Here is an 18,753-nt window from a genome sequence, read left to right on the forward strand (position 1 = left end):
ATTCCAATATGATTGCTCAATTTTTATGGGTCACGGTCATTGTAGAATAAGCTTTAGAACCCACTATGGGTGCGCCAACCGTATCGGAACGACAACCGTTTACTGAGCGCTCAGTAAGCGGTTGTCGTTCTAAACCCTTGTAGAAAAGTACTATTGAGCACTAACAAAGGAACGGTCGGAACTATCCCTCACCGATTTTGATGCGCTTTGAATATATTGTGGAGCATCAAAAAATATTCGACCCATATTTTTTTATAGCGGCGTATCTCGAGTGGAGGTGGGGGGTAATTAAAAAATTTGATTTAAAAAAAATGAGTACACTATTATATAGAGCATAAAATACTGTACAATTTTTGTATAAACCATTTTTTCATACGCGGCATAGTTTCAAAAATATTCGCTGAAAACGAACCCTACCGTAAATTTGGTATAAAAATCGTATATGAAGGGTTCAAATTCGTATATGAAAGACATACGAATCATATCTGATCGTATGCGATAACATGTTAATTGCATGATCTTATACGATTTGTATACAATTCGTACACGATTCGTATACGACTCGTGAAAGATTCGCATATACTTCATAAACGATCGGATATGAATCATATGTCTTTCATATCCTGTTCACATACGATCTTATCCCATTTACGTATACCATGACATATGATTTTGTCTTATGCGACTTTCACGGTAGGGAAAAAGTCTATTTTTTTCAAGGGGGTGTTGCACCCCCTAAACCTCAAGATACGCCGCTGTAAAAAAATATGGGTCGAATATTTTCTGATATGCTCTACAATATATCCAAAGCGCATCAAAATCGGTGAGGGACAGTTCTGACCGTTTCCTTGTAAGAGTATTTTGAGACACTACTGTACTATAGCATTACTGTACTATTACACCAGCGAAGTAGTGCTGTAGTGTAGTGTCTATCACTCATACTATCTGCATTTAAAATTGAGCTATTTACTTCACTGCGCGCAAGTATAAAATCAGTCGTATCAGAATGAATCAGAATTAGTGTTCCGGCAGACACCGTACAATTATATCAGCTATTAACTGTCGCGAATTTATTTCTGATATTTCTGACTGAATTGAAGCAGTTACCTCGTTCACACTTATCGCTGCGGAAGAGATACGTCACCACTCAGATGACGGACTGTAATAAGCCTATTCCTTTTTATTACTCCGCGAGCGGTAATAGAGAGGAAGATGAGGTTAGTCTTTACTATAATATATATACTTTTCACCTTTTTAATTCTGTTATACGAGCGCTCATGCGCGCGTTATTATTGTTTCTGATATAAACGTCTTTTTATATTACGAAAAAGAAATATATAATTAACATATAAATATATTATTTTATATTTTACAAGTATAATACAATTATGATTACAAAAAAATTTCTATATATCGAACGTAAATTTAAACAATTCTTCTTTTTCATATTTTATCTTCTTGCTCGATTCCCCCTTTGTCGAGTTGTATTTCAACTGTCGTTACTCTGAAACAATCAACTAGTTAACTGATAACATTCTCACATAACAGCTAAAACGTTGATATTTTTACAATTCAATATTATACATTAAGATCGTCTTAATGTATGTCGCGTTAAGATCGACTTAACATATATCTTAAATAATTGCAAGACGCTGTATGATTATTTCATTGTTTGCATGGAGTCTTAACTGTCCTGACAAAATGATATTGAATATAAATCGAACTATTGAATATCATGAATTTTTTCCAAAGAATACAATCCATATGTGACGTGACAAAGTTGTGCAAATATAATTTTTTTTCTCCTGAAACGTACATATGTATAGGTATGGACGCAAGAGGAAAATGTGGTGTTAAATCTTTTCTGAATTTGTTTTTATTTATAATTATAAAAATTAATTATAAAAATTATAAACTTTTTTTAACTCTGCTCTTTGTACTTTTTCATTTTTACTGCTTTATTTTTTACTTTAATCATTAATTAAATGTGAATCCTAAAAACGTATTAAATAAATTTAAAAAATAGTTCTTTAATTTTATAAATTTCATTGAATGGTCTTTACTTTTATTTATTCTTTTTTTTTTTGTTATTTGACTTTAGTTTAATGTAACATTTTTAATAAGATGAGTGTTGGCTTTTATAGGCATTACTTAATGTATTTAGATTTTTATCATTTGAGTCTTTTATTAATAATTACTTTATAGATTTTTAGTACTGACAGTACTTTTTTGCAAGCAATGCACCAATTGAAGGATAAAGATATGCAGGGTTGATTTCTCTCGTGACAAAATATTTATTAATTATTTGATAACTAAATATTTATATATATATATGTAATATTACATTATATATATGTATATATACTACATTATTATTTTCTTATTATACTTAATATATAAATATATGGCTATAGGAGTCATATACACAACCGCAGGTTGTTATATTGCGAAATGAACTTAAACAATAATTTACGTTACATATGTCCGTTTGGACTTAAGTTTGAGTCATCTTCAGTAATTAAATACACCATAACAATATCTTTGTTTCGTCTGTGGAATAGTTTATAAAACAAGAGTGAGTTGTCCAACACAGTTATAACGCTGAGTTGTGATAAAATAATTCAGGCACATATTGTCCAAGAATAAAAAAACAAAGATATCGTTGCGGTGGGGATTTAATATTGCTTAGATTATTATTTTCTTAATGTGTTATTAAGGAGTTGGCAATTTTATTGTTGTTTAATTATTCATTAATATTAAGTATAATTTGTTGAGATCAATAATTTCAATTTCTACAATTAAAAATTCCGAATTTTTGGCAAATTCTTGGAAATTACGAAAATTTCTGGATTTTTATTGCAGTTATTTCTTTATATCTGTTATTTACTATCTTTAATCGAATTTAAATAAAATTTGGAAATGAAACTTCTTACAGAAATTATTGGAACCAATCAGGTATATCCTTCAAGTTCCCGGAAAACAAAAAAGAGCAAAATTAGCAAAGGCTTTTAATTACTGGCTAAAGATATCGGATGATAAAGTCCAAGAAATCGATGGTATAATAAATATGCTCCATAATTCAAGCATTCTGTAAGTTTGAGTTTTGTTACACCAACATATATAATTATATAATATTTTGTTTTGCGTCTTTTTTTTATCACACATCTTTCTCAATAATTATAATGCTACTATTACTAAAGACAAATTTTTTAAGTTACATATACGTACATACATATGTACATACAAATGAGTAATAAATTGTGTATCAGGAATACCACGAATTCAGAAATGGCTACATCGGTTTCTAAATTTAATCTACAAGTACATTTTTTCTACTGAACAATGTAATGAAAATTATGTAAAGTTTAACACAAAATAATTTTTCACGAAAAAACGTTTCTGTTTATTAATTCCATACATCTTTAAGGTCATAGTATAGCAGGTCATCGAATTTGTTTTGACAGTAGTAATAATATTGAATAATATTATGAAGTAAAAAATATGTAGTGTCATTTAAAAAATTAGGGTGATCTTGACTTTTTTCTTAAAAAATAATATTTTGAAAATTTTTAATATTGCAATTTGTAGCCAATTCAAAACTAACTAATAATAAATTAAAAAGACAAATTAAGAGTCAAGAATTAAAAATTTTAATCTGTAAATGAAGTAGTCAAAAACATAAAATAGATATTAAATCGTCAAAAAACGCAAAAAACATAGTATGTAAAAATAAAAGAATAAAAAAAAATTAACTTTACATTATCGCAAAATCGTAGAACTTCAAATACATAACTTAACTAGTTTCGACTCTTGAATTGAGTCTTCTTCATAAGTACAATTAGTGCAGTAATAAGAAGCATTGTTAGTAACAGAAGAATCCATTCTTAAAGAAAGAAACTTATTAAAACGATTGTGATCGATCGGTAATAAATCTGTGGAAAAATGATTAAACTTACAATACAACTTAATTAACAAATAGTGTAAAAATGAACAAAAAATAAGTTTAATTTCAAACCTTAAATGATGGACTCATCTACACACAATTTTTGTAACAAGGCTGTTGCATTTGTCAAAATACATATTATCTTAATTATAATTAACGAAGGCATTAAAAACAAGAAAATTAAAATGAGATAATGACACGTCTGTACTCTGCTGAAATTAACTGTAAACTGAAAAAGGCAGCCGCACAACAATGTCAAACTTTGTCAAAACTAACTAACTTTTACTCAAAATAAGCTTTATGAAATCATTGAACGTGCCGGAAAAATCGTGTTTACAGTTATGTAAGACACCCTGTATATAAATTCATACTTAAATACTTAAACACTGAGATTCACTTATACGCATGAGAGAGTTATTCAATTGATATTTTATATGAAGAGATATACGCGTATCCAAGCACTTGCGAGAATTTGCGAATATCGATAGACCTCTGATGGCGGCTCGACGACATTATTATTTTAGTTTTGATTATGTTCCATATTAAATATTTTCAAAATTGAAGATATTTAACAAGCAGTTTCCAAAACTGGAACTATGTATATAAATTCACACTAGAATACTTAAATATTAACATTTTAGAAATATAATTGTTTCTTTTAATATATTTATTTATTCTAGTCTGTCTAATTTTAAATCATTATATTACATAATAGCTTTTATTCATTTTTGCAGGATTGATGATATTCAAGATAATTCCATTAGGCGAAGGGGCATTCCTGTTGCACACTCAGTTTATGGAATTGCTAGCTCATTAAATGCTGCAAGTTATGTATTATTCATTGCTTTGGAAAAAGTTATTAATTTAAAACATCCAGCGGTAAGTGACTACATTAGAGAAACGTTTGTGATCTCTGTTGGCCTTGACGTTTTATGACACGATATTCTTTCTGATATGTAAAACAAACCATGATAAGAGATGTACATCTCTCAGTGCTACTTACAAGAGTTTTCAATTTACATTAAATGCAAAGTTTAAAATTCATACAATAATATTACATAATTGTTTTATGTAAAAGGGTATTTTTTTATAAATTAAATTGAAAATACTATTATTATTCTCTCATTTTCTCATACTGTTTTTTTTAAACACTTTTCTTAATATTTTTTTTTCTTAATATTAATAACGAATATTGATAAAAGCAGCTATTTTTATAAATAATGAGCAATGAATAATTTTAATAAATGACGATGTAGACTATTAATTTCTAGAGACTCAAATATCACATTAATATGTTAATAAATGCGAAACACAATCTGCATGGCCATGTTTGCTGTTACATACAGATTTCTTTTTTTAACTTTTTTTTTTAACTTTAAATCTTTTTTTCTTTCTTTATTTGATTATACGGTTAATATTGATTACCAAAAGTGTAAAAATAGAAATAAAAAATTGATACGTATGTAGATAGATACAACTTTGTATCAATGTCATCGCAAGAAATATATAACACGCGGTATTTTATACATTAAATATACAAATAAATTAGTAATTGAAAAATAATAGTATATATGCTACTGATACATAATATTATTTTCAGGCAACGCAAGTATATATGGAGCAAACATTAGAAATTCATAGAGGTCAGGGAATGGATATTTTTTGGAGAGATAATTTCATCTGTCCAACTGAGGAAGATTACAAAACTATGACAATAAGAAGTAACTACTAATATTTACAATCTCTAATTTATGTACATATAGAAAAAAGTTATTTATGTTAAAAAAAGATTTAAACATTATTTAATTTTGCAGAAACTGGTGGGCTTTTCAATTTAGCGGTAAGACTAATGAAACTATTTTCAACTTATGAAGAAGATTTTTCGTCACTAATAGCTACTTTGGGATTATATATTCAAATACGTGATGATTATTGCAACTTATGCCTCAGTGAGGTAAGCGATAATATATTAGATTTAATGAAATAAATTTATATTATCTACGTTAATTCTTGTTACAGTACACTGAGAATAAAAGTTATTGTGAAGATTTAACCGAAGGAAAATTCAGTTTTCCGATTATTCATGCGCTTAGAAGCAATCCCGACGATAGGCAAATAATAAGTATCCTTTATAAAAAATGTTAATTTAATTTAGTAAAAAGTATATTTATTATACAAATTAACAAAATTTTTTACTAATTGTTCCACATGCTTTAGGTTTGAAATTTTTTATTATAATTAATTAAATTTATATGTTTCTTTAATAATGCTTAATAAAGATATTTTACGGCAACGAACAAAGGATATCGAAGTGAAACGTCATTGCATTAAATTATTAGAAAGATTTGGTTCCTTTGAATACACGAGAAATGTACTTGAAGAACTGGATTCGACTGCGAGAACTGAAATTGAACGATTAGGTGGCAATCCACTCCTGGTGAAGTTCCTAGATGAGGTTAAGAATTGGGATACCCAAGATGCGCCTAAAGATCCTTTAACTGGAACGTTCTAAATTGAAAGTCATTTTTTTTAAGGCAAAATTTTTCATTGCACTGATTATTAAATAACATTATACAAAATAGTTGTGCTAATGGTACAAGTGATAATAGAATGCATATACTATATATATTATATAAATAAATTATGTAAAAAAAAAATGATTTATGGAAAAGTGTACAAATAATATATTGTATAATAAAGTTTTTATTGCATTTCGCTGATAAAAATTAATATTTGTATAATTTTATTATACCCGTGCATAACAAATAGAAATATATTTCTATAAAAGGTATAGAGATACTTATAGACATGCCTGACAAGAGGGAGGGGGATGACGGGGTGATTCCCCCCGGGCCCGGATTTTTTGTGGATACCAATTTTCTAATAAATAAATGAGCTAGCCTGCTCATCGAGCGATTGAACATGATTAGTTCTTACCTATGGAGCCAACCAATCATGTTCATTCGCTCGGCAAACAGACCTAGCCGCTTTGAAGTTAGCTTGAACTCGCTCATAGTTTCTTATTTTTTGTAAAAACATTCTGTGAACTGATATAGATTACGAATATAAATTTACTTAACTAAATATATAAAAAAATATTTTTGTCAATTCCACCAAATTCCTTTTGAACTTCTTCCAGCTGATGTATAATCTAAAGAATAATTACGGAAAACAAATTAATTATTCAATCGGAAATTTTTAGAGAGAAATTATATTATGAAAGTAAAAGTGAGAAAATTTGTTTTGATCAACAAAATATTTTAAGAGTAAGAGAAAAGTTCATATATTCTCAAAATTGATAGAAAAATCCAGAAAATAATTAAATAAATAATTAAATATATATATACAATGTATATATACATATATATACATGTATATTATACATATATGTATTTATGTGTGTGCGGTATTTAAAATTTATTTTAAAATCTAAAATTCATTTTAAAAATTTACGAATATTTTGTACTCTGCCAGTTTCTAATGCTAGTCGTTCTTTCAGCGTGTTGTCTAGAATTAAAAACTTTCATTGCTCCTGTTCTGCACAAATACGTGTAACAGGATCAGGCACTTTTTGCCTAAAATCGGCATTGGCAAGGCAGTTAGATTTTAAAATATTAATTAACACTTTTGCATTGGGCAAAGCACGGAAAGCGCATTTATAAGTATATATTATGAAATTAAGAAACGAGTAAATATGATATATAATCGGCCAAATGACGGTCAAGAGCAGGATTTTGGTTGCTAATATAATGTGTGAATTTTATTTACCACGTATGTAGTTTCCTTAATCGCGTGCCGAAATTTTTTCAGACTTTACAACGCAACTCTAATCAACTACCGTAGTAATATCACTTTAGTTAAATTGACACAAGTAATCTAACAATTTTTTATGCTTATAGCATCTTATTGGATCTTAACAATATGTTGAAAGACATATTAAAATTTTAACGATGTAATGTTAAATTAATGATAATTCGAAATCTGTGAAAAATTAAGATTGCGAAGAATATCACAAGCTGGCGTTTCGTTTCGGTTTCCCACTACTAGGCTCATCAGTAAGGTAATGTAGTGGGAGCCTACCTTAGACACCTGGGGAGATATTAGAAAAAAGTTCTATATAAACGGATAATCATGTATCACAGTACTTGCGAGAATTGACAAGCCTAACTACAGACTTCTGTTGGCGGGTTGACGTACATTATATTAGCAATCAAAATCCTGCTTTTGACCGACATTTGGCCGATTATATATCATATTTACTCGTTTTTAAATATCGACGGTCCAACACAAATCGTTAATTTTATGAAATTAAGCTTAGGCTACACGCTTAGCCTAAGCTTAATTTCATAATATACGTATGTATATAGAAAATAATATAACAAGCTTTATATATTTTTTTTTCTTGCAATAATATGTGTTCTTGCAAATATCAGGCAAAATAAAATAAAATAAGAAACGAAAAATCTTGCGAGCATGTTGAAGATATATTAGTCTTTCCTTCCCTTCATTCTTTCCTTATTTAGATTAGATTAAAAATTCTAAATCTGCCGCTCCTGGTTGGGAGTAATATCTGCATGAAATAGGGGCCCGTAATTTTCTTCTCCCTGCTTTTCTCTCTACGGCCCTACTTATAGAGGTTATAAAAGTTATTATTCATTAATAAATTAACATTCCATTTGGCTGTGCACATGTCAAATTATGTAAAGTAAAACAATAATACGCATAAAAAGTATAATAAAAGAGCTATGTGTACTACATGTATACATTCACATAAATTTAAACATTATTTTTGTTATAAATATGTAATTTTGTAATCAAATATTCCCTCTCTTTTAACAAAATCGATTTTTAATTTGTTTAAATTTTGTAGAGATCACATTTAGCGACTTTGTTTTTTTTCAACTGTAGGTATTATATATCAGTGTCACCCATATGTTTCTAAGTATCATTTTAAGTAATATATATTTTATAACATCCTAAAAATTACAAATTGATAAATTAAAATATTATAATATATACTTTTAGCGGAGAAGGTGGTATTACTTATGGTTTCTTACTTATTTTTTATAATAACATTATTAACATTACTATTCTTTATATAACATTATTAATAATTAATGTTTAAATTGAAAACTTGACAGTTACATTCGTTAAAGTATTATCTACTAATGAATATTGACATTTAATCTCAGATTCAATATTATAAAATATTTATTAATTATATAACTTAAAACATTACATATAGAAATAGTGACACTGATGTATAAACTGAAAAAAAACAGAGATAGTAATGTGATTTCTACAAAATTTAAACATATTTAAAATCTGTTTCGTTTTGAAAAATACAGATCTTGATTACGAGATTATACATTTACAAAAAATATTATAAATAAATGATGCTAAGTTTATATAAATGTATATATGTAAACGTTACATCTTTTATTATATACGTTGAAGACATATTTAACACTTTCTTTATAATTGATAACAATTTTCGATTTAAGCGTGTACATACACATATTTTATACATATACAATATGTACGAATACGAAGAAAATATTTAGTTATTAAAAACAGAAAAAATTATTCATCTATAAATCTAATTTGATTTTAAAAATTAGTTTTTTTACATGTTATTTATGTCGTAGCGACAAGATAGTCAGCATATGAAGCCATAGATTTAAATGAGAAGCACGTACCCATGCATTACGCATAATGTATAATGTATAAGGAAATAAACCAATCAAAGTCATTTATTTCTTTCCTTTCCATAAAATCAAAGATTTTGATTGGTTGATTTTCTTATGCCTTATGCGCTATATATACAAGAATCACTATTCCTCGCTTTAGCATACATTACTTATTTTATTGTTGTTAGTACATCAGAAAAGACACCCCTAAGAGCTACCGTAATTTATACTTCTGAATACTTTCTTCTTGTTGCACAGACCTAATTTTGGAGATCTTCATTAGTAACTTTCAAAACACTCTTACAATTATACGAAAAGATTAGTGTTTGTACAAAAAAGTTGGATTCCACACATCTCGAGCTTATTACAGTACAATTCTTTCGACGCATAGATAAGTATGTAAATATCTCTGTTCATAAGTATAATTAAATTGTAAAGTAAAATGTTTTTTTTTTCGGATTTGATCCGCATCTTTGTACGCTACGAATAATCTGAATTAAACTTTTGTACCTTCAATTTTACTATTAATTTTACTATTAACCTTGTCTTACGATTTGTGATGGCTACTATGTGTCACAACTACTACTATAAGATCTTAAATTCTCGAAATTTCTATGAAACAATTTCACAATTCTTATCTTATGGTATATAGTATTATATCTCTAATATAGTGTATTTGGAACTTTTATTATGCTATATTAGCTATGTCTTAACCTAGGAAATAGGATATTATCATGTATTTGATCAATCTTATTTCTAGTTTGTATGGAAAAAACAATGTCTCAGTTAAAAAAACAATCTTATTTATACAAATAGTCTATAGGTAAAAAAATAATATTAGATAGAGAAAGTGATAGATAGATATTTTGTTAAATCATCAAATTAATTGCAAAGAACGTCAGGATGCGTACGATGAACAATACTGCAAAAGATTTTTCACATTCTAGTAATCAGTTTAAGCGTTCTATAATTACTTTAATATACAGAATTATTTTCAAATCTGTGTCTAATTTAATTTCTAAGTATGTAAATTTCATAATTTATTTAAAAAATGCGTAAAATAAGCAATATGTAAATAGGAAAGTGAAACTTTTAAAATTTGTAGATGTAACTTTGTTAGCAATTTTTATGTGGAATAATTTTAACATGAATTTTACACGTAATCCTCGACGCAGTACGTATCACGATCAGTCTTACTCGTACTTAACAACAATGTTTGATAATTCGAACATTATACAATATGTTATTATAAAACAGGGAATTAAATAATATTGCTAATTTGTTTACTTTTCGATTATGTATAAATTTACAAAAATTTATAGATTCCTATATATTACTATAATTTAGATTAGGGTGCAATATGACAGACATGAAAAAAGTTTTACCTTTCTACTATTCTTTAAGCGGTAATACGGAGGAGGACAAGGTCAGTTCTGTAGCATCTTCTCTTTTATTTCTTCGTATATATAATTCAATCTTATGAATTTTTTGTTTTAATACTTGTTTTATTTGATTTCTGTTGTGTAGAAACTTTTAGAACCTGCTGAATACAATTTTCAATTGAGTGGTAAACATCTATATAAAAAAATAATACCGGTTTTTAACTACTGGCTTAAAATATCACCCGACAAATTGCAACAAATTGATGAAATAATTCAAATAGTCTTCAATGTATGCATCTTGTAAGTTCTATTTTATTGTGTAGCATAACTGATTTTTGTATTTTTTTAAATTAAAAACGCTATATTAAGTTGAAGACAATATCCTTTCCAAAGAAAATCATGTACATTCTGATGTACAATTTCTACCACAAATATATTCCTCTTTTTGTATTTACTTATATAAGTTGAAACCCGCCCTCCAGCGATAAATAGCAGTAGCTTTGATAATCGTCAACTGTAATGGCTGAACAAAGGCATCATTTATAGTTTAGACCTTTGTCTATAATATTCAGTATATAAAAGTTTGTGTTTGAGACAACAACATAGTTGTTCACTGCGAAGAAGATGTCTGAATTTCAACCAGAAAAGCATCATTTGCGCGAAGCTTTGCTTTTCTGTTTCAATTTGAAGAAAACTGCTGCTGAATCTCATCGAATGCTTGTTGAAGCTTATAAGGAACTTGCTCTATATCTGAAATAACTTGTAAGGAATGGTTTCGACGATTCAAACTTGATGATTTTGACACGAATGATAAAGCACGTCATCGATACAGAACTGCAAGCAATGGTGGATGAAGAACCACGTTAAACACAAAATCAACTTGCAGAAACGTTGAATGTTACTCAAGCAGCTATTTCCAAGCGTTTAAAAGCCATGGAAAAGGTATACAAAGTAGAAAGATGGGTACCATATGAACTGAAAGAGAGAGACATCGAAAAGCGAAAAAACATCTCCGAAATGCTGCTTGCCAGGCAAAAAAGAAAGGGGTTTTTGCATCGAATTGTGACTGGCGATGAAAAGTGGAACTATTTCGATAATCCCAAACACCGAAAAACCATTTGCGATCCAAGCCAACCATCGACATCGAAGCCAAAACGGAATACTCATGGTAAGGAGGCTATGCTCTGTACTTGATGGGACCAGAAGGATGTAGTGTACCATGAGCTGTTGAAATCTGATCAAACAGTCACAGTAGATCTCTACCAACAACAAATAATCCGTTTGAGCCGAGCATTGCGCGAAAAACGACCAGAATATGAGACAAGACAGCATAAAGTGATCTTGCTTCACGACAACGCTCGACCTCACGTCACGAAACTCGTTAAAGAAACGTTAGAAGCACTTCGCTATGGGAAGTGCTATCCCATGCGGCTTATTCACCAGATTGTGCCCCTTCCAACTATCACTTGTTTCGGTCAACGGCACACGCACTTGCAGAGAAACACTTCAACTCTTATGAAAGCGTCGAAAAATGGGTCTCTAACTGGATAGCCTCTATAGATGAGTCGTTCTTTCGCCGTGGGATCCGCTTATTACCACAAAGATGGGAAAAAGTCATATCTAATGATGACCAATACTTTGATTGATAAATCCTTTTTACTTATTTTTTAAATAAATGTTTAATTTTGGCAAAAAAGGGCGAGTTTCAACTTATACACCCAATATACCACTCTCATAAAAAAAAGATAAGAGACAAAGAGAGAGAAAGAGAGAGACAGAGAGAGAGAGAGAGAGAGAGAGAGAGGGAGAAAGTCACATTAATTAATTATAAAAAATTCAGTTTAATACTTGTATAAAATTCAAAAGAGTAGAAAGAATATTATATAAGAATATTAAATTTTATAAAATTTATTAAAATTCATTTTTTATATATATTTGTGTATTAATTTATTAATATTAATTTTTTTTATTAATATTTATTACAGCAGAATTATATATTTAAATTAACTTAGAGTTAATCACAAATTACTTGTTTTAAGTTCTCTAAAAGTTGATATTAATTTTTTATGATATTATATTTCATCTTTAAAAACATTCCTGGTATTATTTTTCTTTGAAAGTTATTTAAATATATCACTTTTCCTGATTAAGCTGATGGATTTATAATGCCGTACATAATATATAACTGGAAAAATTTTGACTTGTGACGTTTATCTTGTTGGAGTATGATATGTTTTAATAATGATATATATATAAAACTTTTTTAATTTTTAAAGATGAATGACGATCTCTCACCTCAATTATTTTTTTACTGTTACAATCTGCTGTTATATTTCTGGCCCTAACGCCTTTACTTTTTTTATTATACACATTTTTAAGAAAAACAGGTCAAGGAAAATAAGGTCAAGTTTCTTTACTAATTGAAAAGGCTCCTTTGTGTATGTTTTTACGTAACTATAGTTTTTTTTATTTCTTGACAGAATGGATGATATTCAAGACGATGCCGTTTTGCGAGAAGGTTTTCCCGTAACCCATTCTATTTATGGACTTTCCTACTCAATGAACACTGCAAATTATTTAGAACTCATTGCTTGTGAAAAAATTAGTAATTTACATCCTATGGTAATAGTATTGTATTATGCCTGTGTAAAACTTTGAAAAATTGTATGTCTCTTACTTTTCTTATATATGTTATAACAGAAATCAAGGTATAAAATAGACCGTCTTTTTAATATTGCTTTTAACGTGGAAAAATCTTGTTAAAAATAACATTTGGATTTCTAGGAAATATAATGTTTAATATATTTTTAAAGTATCTATTTCTTTAAAATAATAAAGGGGCAAAGTATTTTTCTGAAACATATATAACGTTTATGAAAAATCTCATGCCTCTTCTTTCTATTGGATACTTAAATGGAATACTCTAGAATTCAATTTTTTCATTCGTGGTCTACCACAAAATACACGAAAACGTGTATAGAAGAATGCCGATTTATTTAATTAATTCCAGCCTTTATTCGTTTTTTATTTGCTGAAAATTATTCAAATTTAGTTCTGAATATATCCTATCTATTTTATATTTGTCGGAAGACTTGCTATACATGTAAAATAAATTATTAAAGTACAATTCTTGTTACAAAACTACACTTTTTACAGTGCCGAACGATAATATTTCTTTTTAACCTTGATTATTATTTTAAACTATACATTTTTATATTTTTTAACAGGCAGATAAAATTCTACTCGAAGAATTATTGGAATTCAGCAGAGGTCAAGGAATGGACATGTATTGGAAGCATAATTGCATTTGTCCAACAGAAAAAGATTACAATATTGTAGCAATAAGAAGTAAATGTTTCTGCTTTTTTTAGCTTTTGCTGTATATAAAACGACCACATAAATATGTATATAATTTGAATGTTAATTAATTTTTTTTATAGAGAGTGGTTGGATAATCAAATTGGCGGTAAAATTAATGAAATTATTTTCGACTTACGAAGAAGACGTCTTGCCGCTAGCATGTTCTGTAGCATTATATCGCCAGATACATGATGATTATTGCAATTTGCGACACGATAAGGTAACCAATAATTTAATTAAATAAACTTAATTCAAATTTAATGAAATTTATTGTTATTTCAGAATACAAGTGATGACAGTTATTGCGATGATCTGACGGAAGGAAAACTTAGTTTCTTAGTTATTCATGCGCTTACCAACCATCCTGATGATAAGAAAATAATGAGTATCCTTTGACAAACATTAAATTTAATATAAAATAAGTACTAAGAATCATATTTCGTATTAAATAAATAAATAATAATAATAATAAGAAAGTTAAATATATAAAATATCTCTATTTAACAAGTGTTTATATAACGATTAGATATCCTTAATAATATTTCAAGATATTTTAAAACTGCGAACAAGAAATATGGAGATGAAACGTTACTTCGTTAAAATATTAGAGAGTTTCGGCTCATTTAAGTACACGGAAAAAGTACTTGATGAATTGGATAAGAAGATGAGAATTGAAATTGATCGTTTCGGTGGTAATCCAATTTTTGTAAAGTCTCTGGACGATTTTAAAAACAAAATGTTAAGAACATCTATCTAATAGTTCAGTAACCAAAATGATAAAAAATTCAGATTTATGTATTTTTTTTATTAACAAAACATTAGTCGTAGCATTACGTAATTTATGTCCACAACTTTGTAGATATAATGTATTTTCTTTTAATAGTTAAAAACAGCAAAAAAGTGGTTAAAACTAATATCTGTATTTGAATTGAGATAAATAAAAAATGTATAATAAAGGAGCGTATTTATGTCACTTTTCATTAAAAAAAGTCAATTGTGAAATTTATATAACAAGAAATCGTTATGTACACAAGAAGGTCCGCCAATGACAGAGGAATTTTTTTTAGTATTGTCCTTTAACTTCCTTGTTCCTTTAAAATACTCAATATGTATTTTTTGTGGGCCTATGTGAAATATTGTTATCTACTGCGGCGTTTCGTCCCGGCCCTCACTATTAGAATTGGACTCGTCAGTAAAAGGGCCTTGGCATACAAAACACTTAAGACAGTAAGACGTAAGCAGTAAGGAAATCAACGTTGTGGATTTGCTACTGCTTAAGTTATGTCTTACAGCCTCTACTGTGATTGGTCAATTCGCTTACTGCTCACCCAAAAAAAAATATTCTGCCGATACGCGAGGAATTCCTCTTACCATTTATTCTAAGCAGAAAATCTTAAATGAATCAGGCGCATGTATTTATAACACGTATTCGTCTATAAAAATAAGGACACATGAGCTACGATCAAAGATAAATTCCTTTGTAGAAAATTATATTATAATAACTCGAATAGTCTCTTAAAATAAGAGGATATACAAGATACTTTTTGTATTTCCACTTATTTCAAAGTTATCATAATATCTCTTTATATAGAATCTCGATTTAATAACTTATCAAGGCGTATAAGGTAGGCTTCCATTACATTGCCTTAAGGATGAGTCCAGTAGTGGAAGCCGGGACGAAACGCCAAAAATTACGTGATATTCTTCGCAATATATAATATTAGAATAAATTATCAGATTTAGATTTTAAATTGTAATTTGACTCTTATTCGCCCTATTTAACGTGTTAATTATTATTATATAAAAGAGTCCTTCAAATCTTCAATTCATTTGTTATCATAATAGTTAGGAGGAGATTCTTCTATTATTAAGAGGGATATTATTAATCCAATTTTAAATCCACACACACACACAACCCGTATAATGGTTAAACGAAATTCCTCTATTTTGGAGAGTACCCTCTTGATGTCATATATAAATGGAAAATCCTCTGATATTAACACGGAACTGCTAAACGGCAGAATACTTTTTTTGGGTGAATATGGCGTCAGAGACGACCCATACTTTCCTGTTTGTGACGTCAGCATCTGCGCATTGCTCGCCTTGCAGCTGACAACAATTTTTTGATCGAATAGTGATTGTATATTCAAAAATTGTAGAAAATAATAAAACACGTTTAAACTGCAAAAGATTCATGCTCAGCATTGGACTTCCTTTCTGAATAATTCTCAGCAATTATCGGAATAATATTTGGTCTCAATCAATGTAGATCCAGGGTAAAGCCTTTTCTACAATGAGTAACAAAAATTGACCGATCGTAATCGACTATTCTCCTCATATTCGAATATGATTGCTCAATTTTTATGGGTCACGGTCATGGTAGAATAAGCTTTAGAATCGACTATGGGTGCGCCAACTGTTTACTGAGCGCTCAGTAAGCGGTCGTCGTTCTAAATAATGTTTCAACATATTTTAAAACAACGAACAAGAAATATTAAAATGAAACGTTACTTTGTTAAAATATTAGAGAGTTACGGCTCATTTAAGTACACGGAAAAAGTACTTGATGAATTGGATAAAAAGTTGAGAACTGAAATTGATCGTTTAGGTGGCAATCCACTTTTTGTTATGTCTCTGGACGAGGCTAAAAACGAAATGTTAAGAACATCTATCTAAAAGTTCTCTTACCAAAATGATAAAATATCCAGACTTACGTATTTTCTTATTAACAAAAACATCAATGCGTAGCATTGCGTAATTTATATCCACGATTTTGTATAATGTAATTTTTTCAAATATTTATACTGTAAAAAAGTGTCCATAACTAATATCGGTATATGAATTAAGATAAATAAATAATATATAATAAAGCAGCTATTTATGAAACTTCGTTCTAATATCGGTATATGAATTAAGATAAATAAATAATATATAATAAAGCATCTTATTTATGACACTTCGTTGAAAAAAATCAATTGTAAATTTATATAACAAAAATTATTATATACACACAGAAAAATGTTTCGCCATTGAGCGAAAAATTTTTTTTAGAATCGTTGTTTGACTTCCTTTGGCTTAGTGCTCTTCTTAATCACTCAATATGTACCAATATGTGTCTTTTAAAAATATATATTTAAAAATAGGTTTATACAAAACTGTACATATACTTACCAGTTAATGCATGCATACAATAATTTAATAAATAAATGTATTTACAAGAAATGAAATTTAAATTTTTACTTTTAAATTCATACATTTTCATATCTAATGTAGTAAAAATTGTGTACAAGCAAAAAATGCATTAATTTGAATACTTCATGAATATTTTTGTTAGCAAATGCACTCACCACGCTGGGGTTACATATGCGCATTCTTTGTAGCGACATGCATATGCATTTATTATTAAATCTTCGCCTTACTAATTAAACGAGTCTATAATATACTTATTAAAAATAATGCAAACCAAAAAAGTTAGATTTCTAATTGTAACCAGACAGATTTCTAATTGTAAGATAGTATCATGTATTAGGTATCACAAGCAAAGTTATAGCATTGTTACTGATAATAAACTTTCATTCATGTTCTTTTCTTTAATCACATAGTACACTTCAATATCTAAAACTCTTTAACTTTTTTCGCTATTATAAGTTATTATTACAATAGGCGGAGTAGAGGTTTTATTATGTTGATATGATAAGTTTTGTAACCTGATTAGAAATTATTCGAAGGACAAAGCGACTTGTTTTTCTGTCAAATTCTTTCGTTTCTGATATAAAAAAATAAGCATAATTTTTTATTGATTTTAAAGTGTGGCTAAACTATAATAATAAATGTATATTTTTACTGATGTGTGACGACTGATGACTCGTAATATATTTACTAATATTTGTAATAAGATGTAGTACCTCGTTTAATAAATAAATATGTTTATTAGGAACATCAGATATTTTTATAGTTAATTTTTGCTAAAGATCTTACGTTAATGCATACATTGACTTTATAAATATACATAGTTATTAAATTTTATTATATACGTATAATACATATTTTCATATAACCATGACATTTTAATTTTTGTACGCGCTATCGATATTCATCATAAAAAATAAATTTTTATTTATACGCACATAATTTTGCATACATGTACAGGTAATATAATATATGTTCTTATTTTTTATCAGTAAGTCAATATCATTCAAATTTTATTTTACTATCATTATATATTGCAAATTTCCTTTTGTCCACTGTCTTTTTTATTATTCGGGGTTTAATGACAGGTTATATTGCTGTATAAATTAAATAAATATCGCAATGTTAATGAAGTATTATAAAAAAAGGTATTTCCGATGGAATATTTTAAATTTCAAATCGTTTATGT

General features: G+C 28.2%; 2 protein-coding genes across 2 annotated transcripts; both read left to right on the top strand.

The window, feature by feature from the left end:
• The first annotated feature begins 1,067 nt into the window (after positions 1–1,067).
• Positions 1,068–6,476, top strand: LOC108779599 (geranylgeranyl pyrophosphate synthase-like). The gene is made up of 7 exons (XM_018547044.1): positions 1,068–1,217; positions 2,936–3,090; positions 4,678–4,822; positions 5,544–5,664; positions 5,758–5,897; positions 5,963–6,065; positions 6,223–6,476. The coding sequence occupies exons 1-7, from the start codon at positions 1,152–1,154 to the stop codon at positions 6,453–6,455; spliced, it is 963 nt and encodes a 320-aa protein (XP_018402546.1). The 5' UTR covers positions 1,068–1,151; the 3' UTR covers positions 6,456–6,476.
• A 3,343-nt stretch (positions 6,477–9,819) lies between these two features.
• Positions 9,820–15,186, top strand: LOC108779605 (geranylgeranyl pyrophosphate synthase-like). The gene is made up of 8 exons (XM_018547051.1): positions 9,820–10,028; positions 10,981–11,059; positions 11,161–11,315; positions 13,496–13,637; positions 14,243–14,363; positions 14,456–14,595; positions 14,658–14,760; positions 14,924–15,186. Exons 2-8 carry the CDS (start codon positions 10,994–10,996, stop codon positions 15,130–15,132), a joined length of 936 nt encoding a protein of 311 aa, XP_018402553.1. The 5' UTR covers positions 9,820–10,028; positions 10,981–10,993; the 3' UTR covers positions 15,133–15,186.
• The last annotated feature ends 3,567 nt before the right edge of the window (positions 15,187–18,753 follow it).

This window comes from Cyphomyrmex costatus, unplaced genomic scaffold (assembly GCF_001594065.2).
Source record: "Cyphomyrmex costatus isolate MS0001 unplaced genomic scaffold, Ccosl1.0 scaffold600, whole genome shotgun sequence".
In the NCBI taxonomy this organism is placed as follows: domain Eukaryota; kingdom Metazoa; phylum Arthropoda; class Insecta; order Hymenoptera; family Formicidae; genus Cyphomyrmex; species Cyphomyrmex costatus.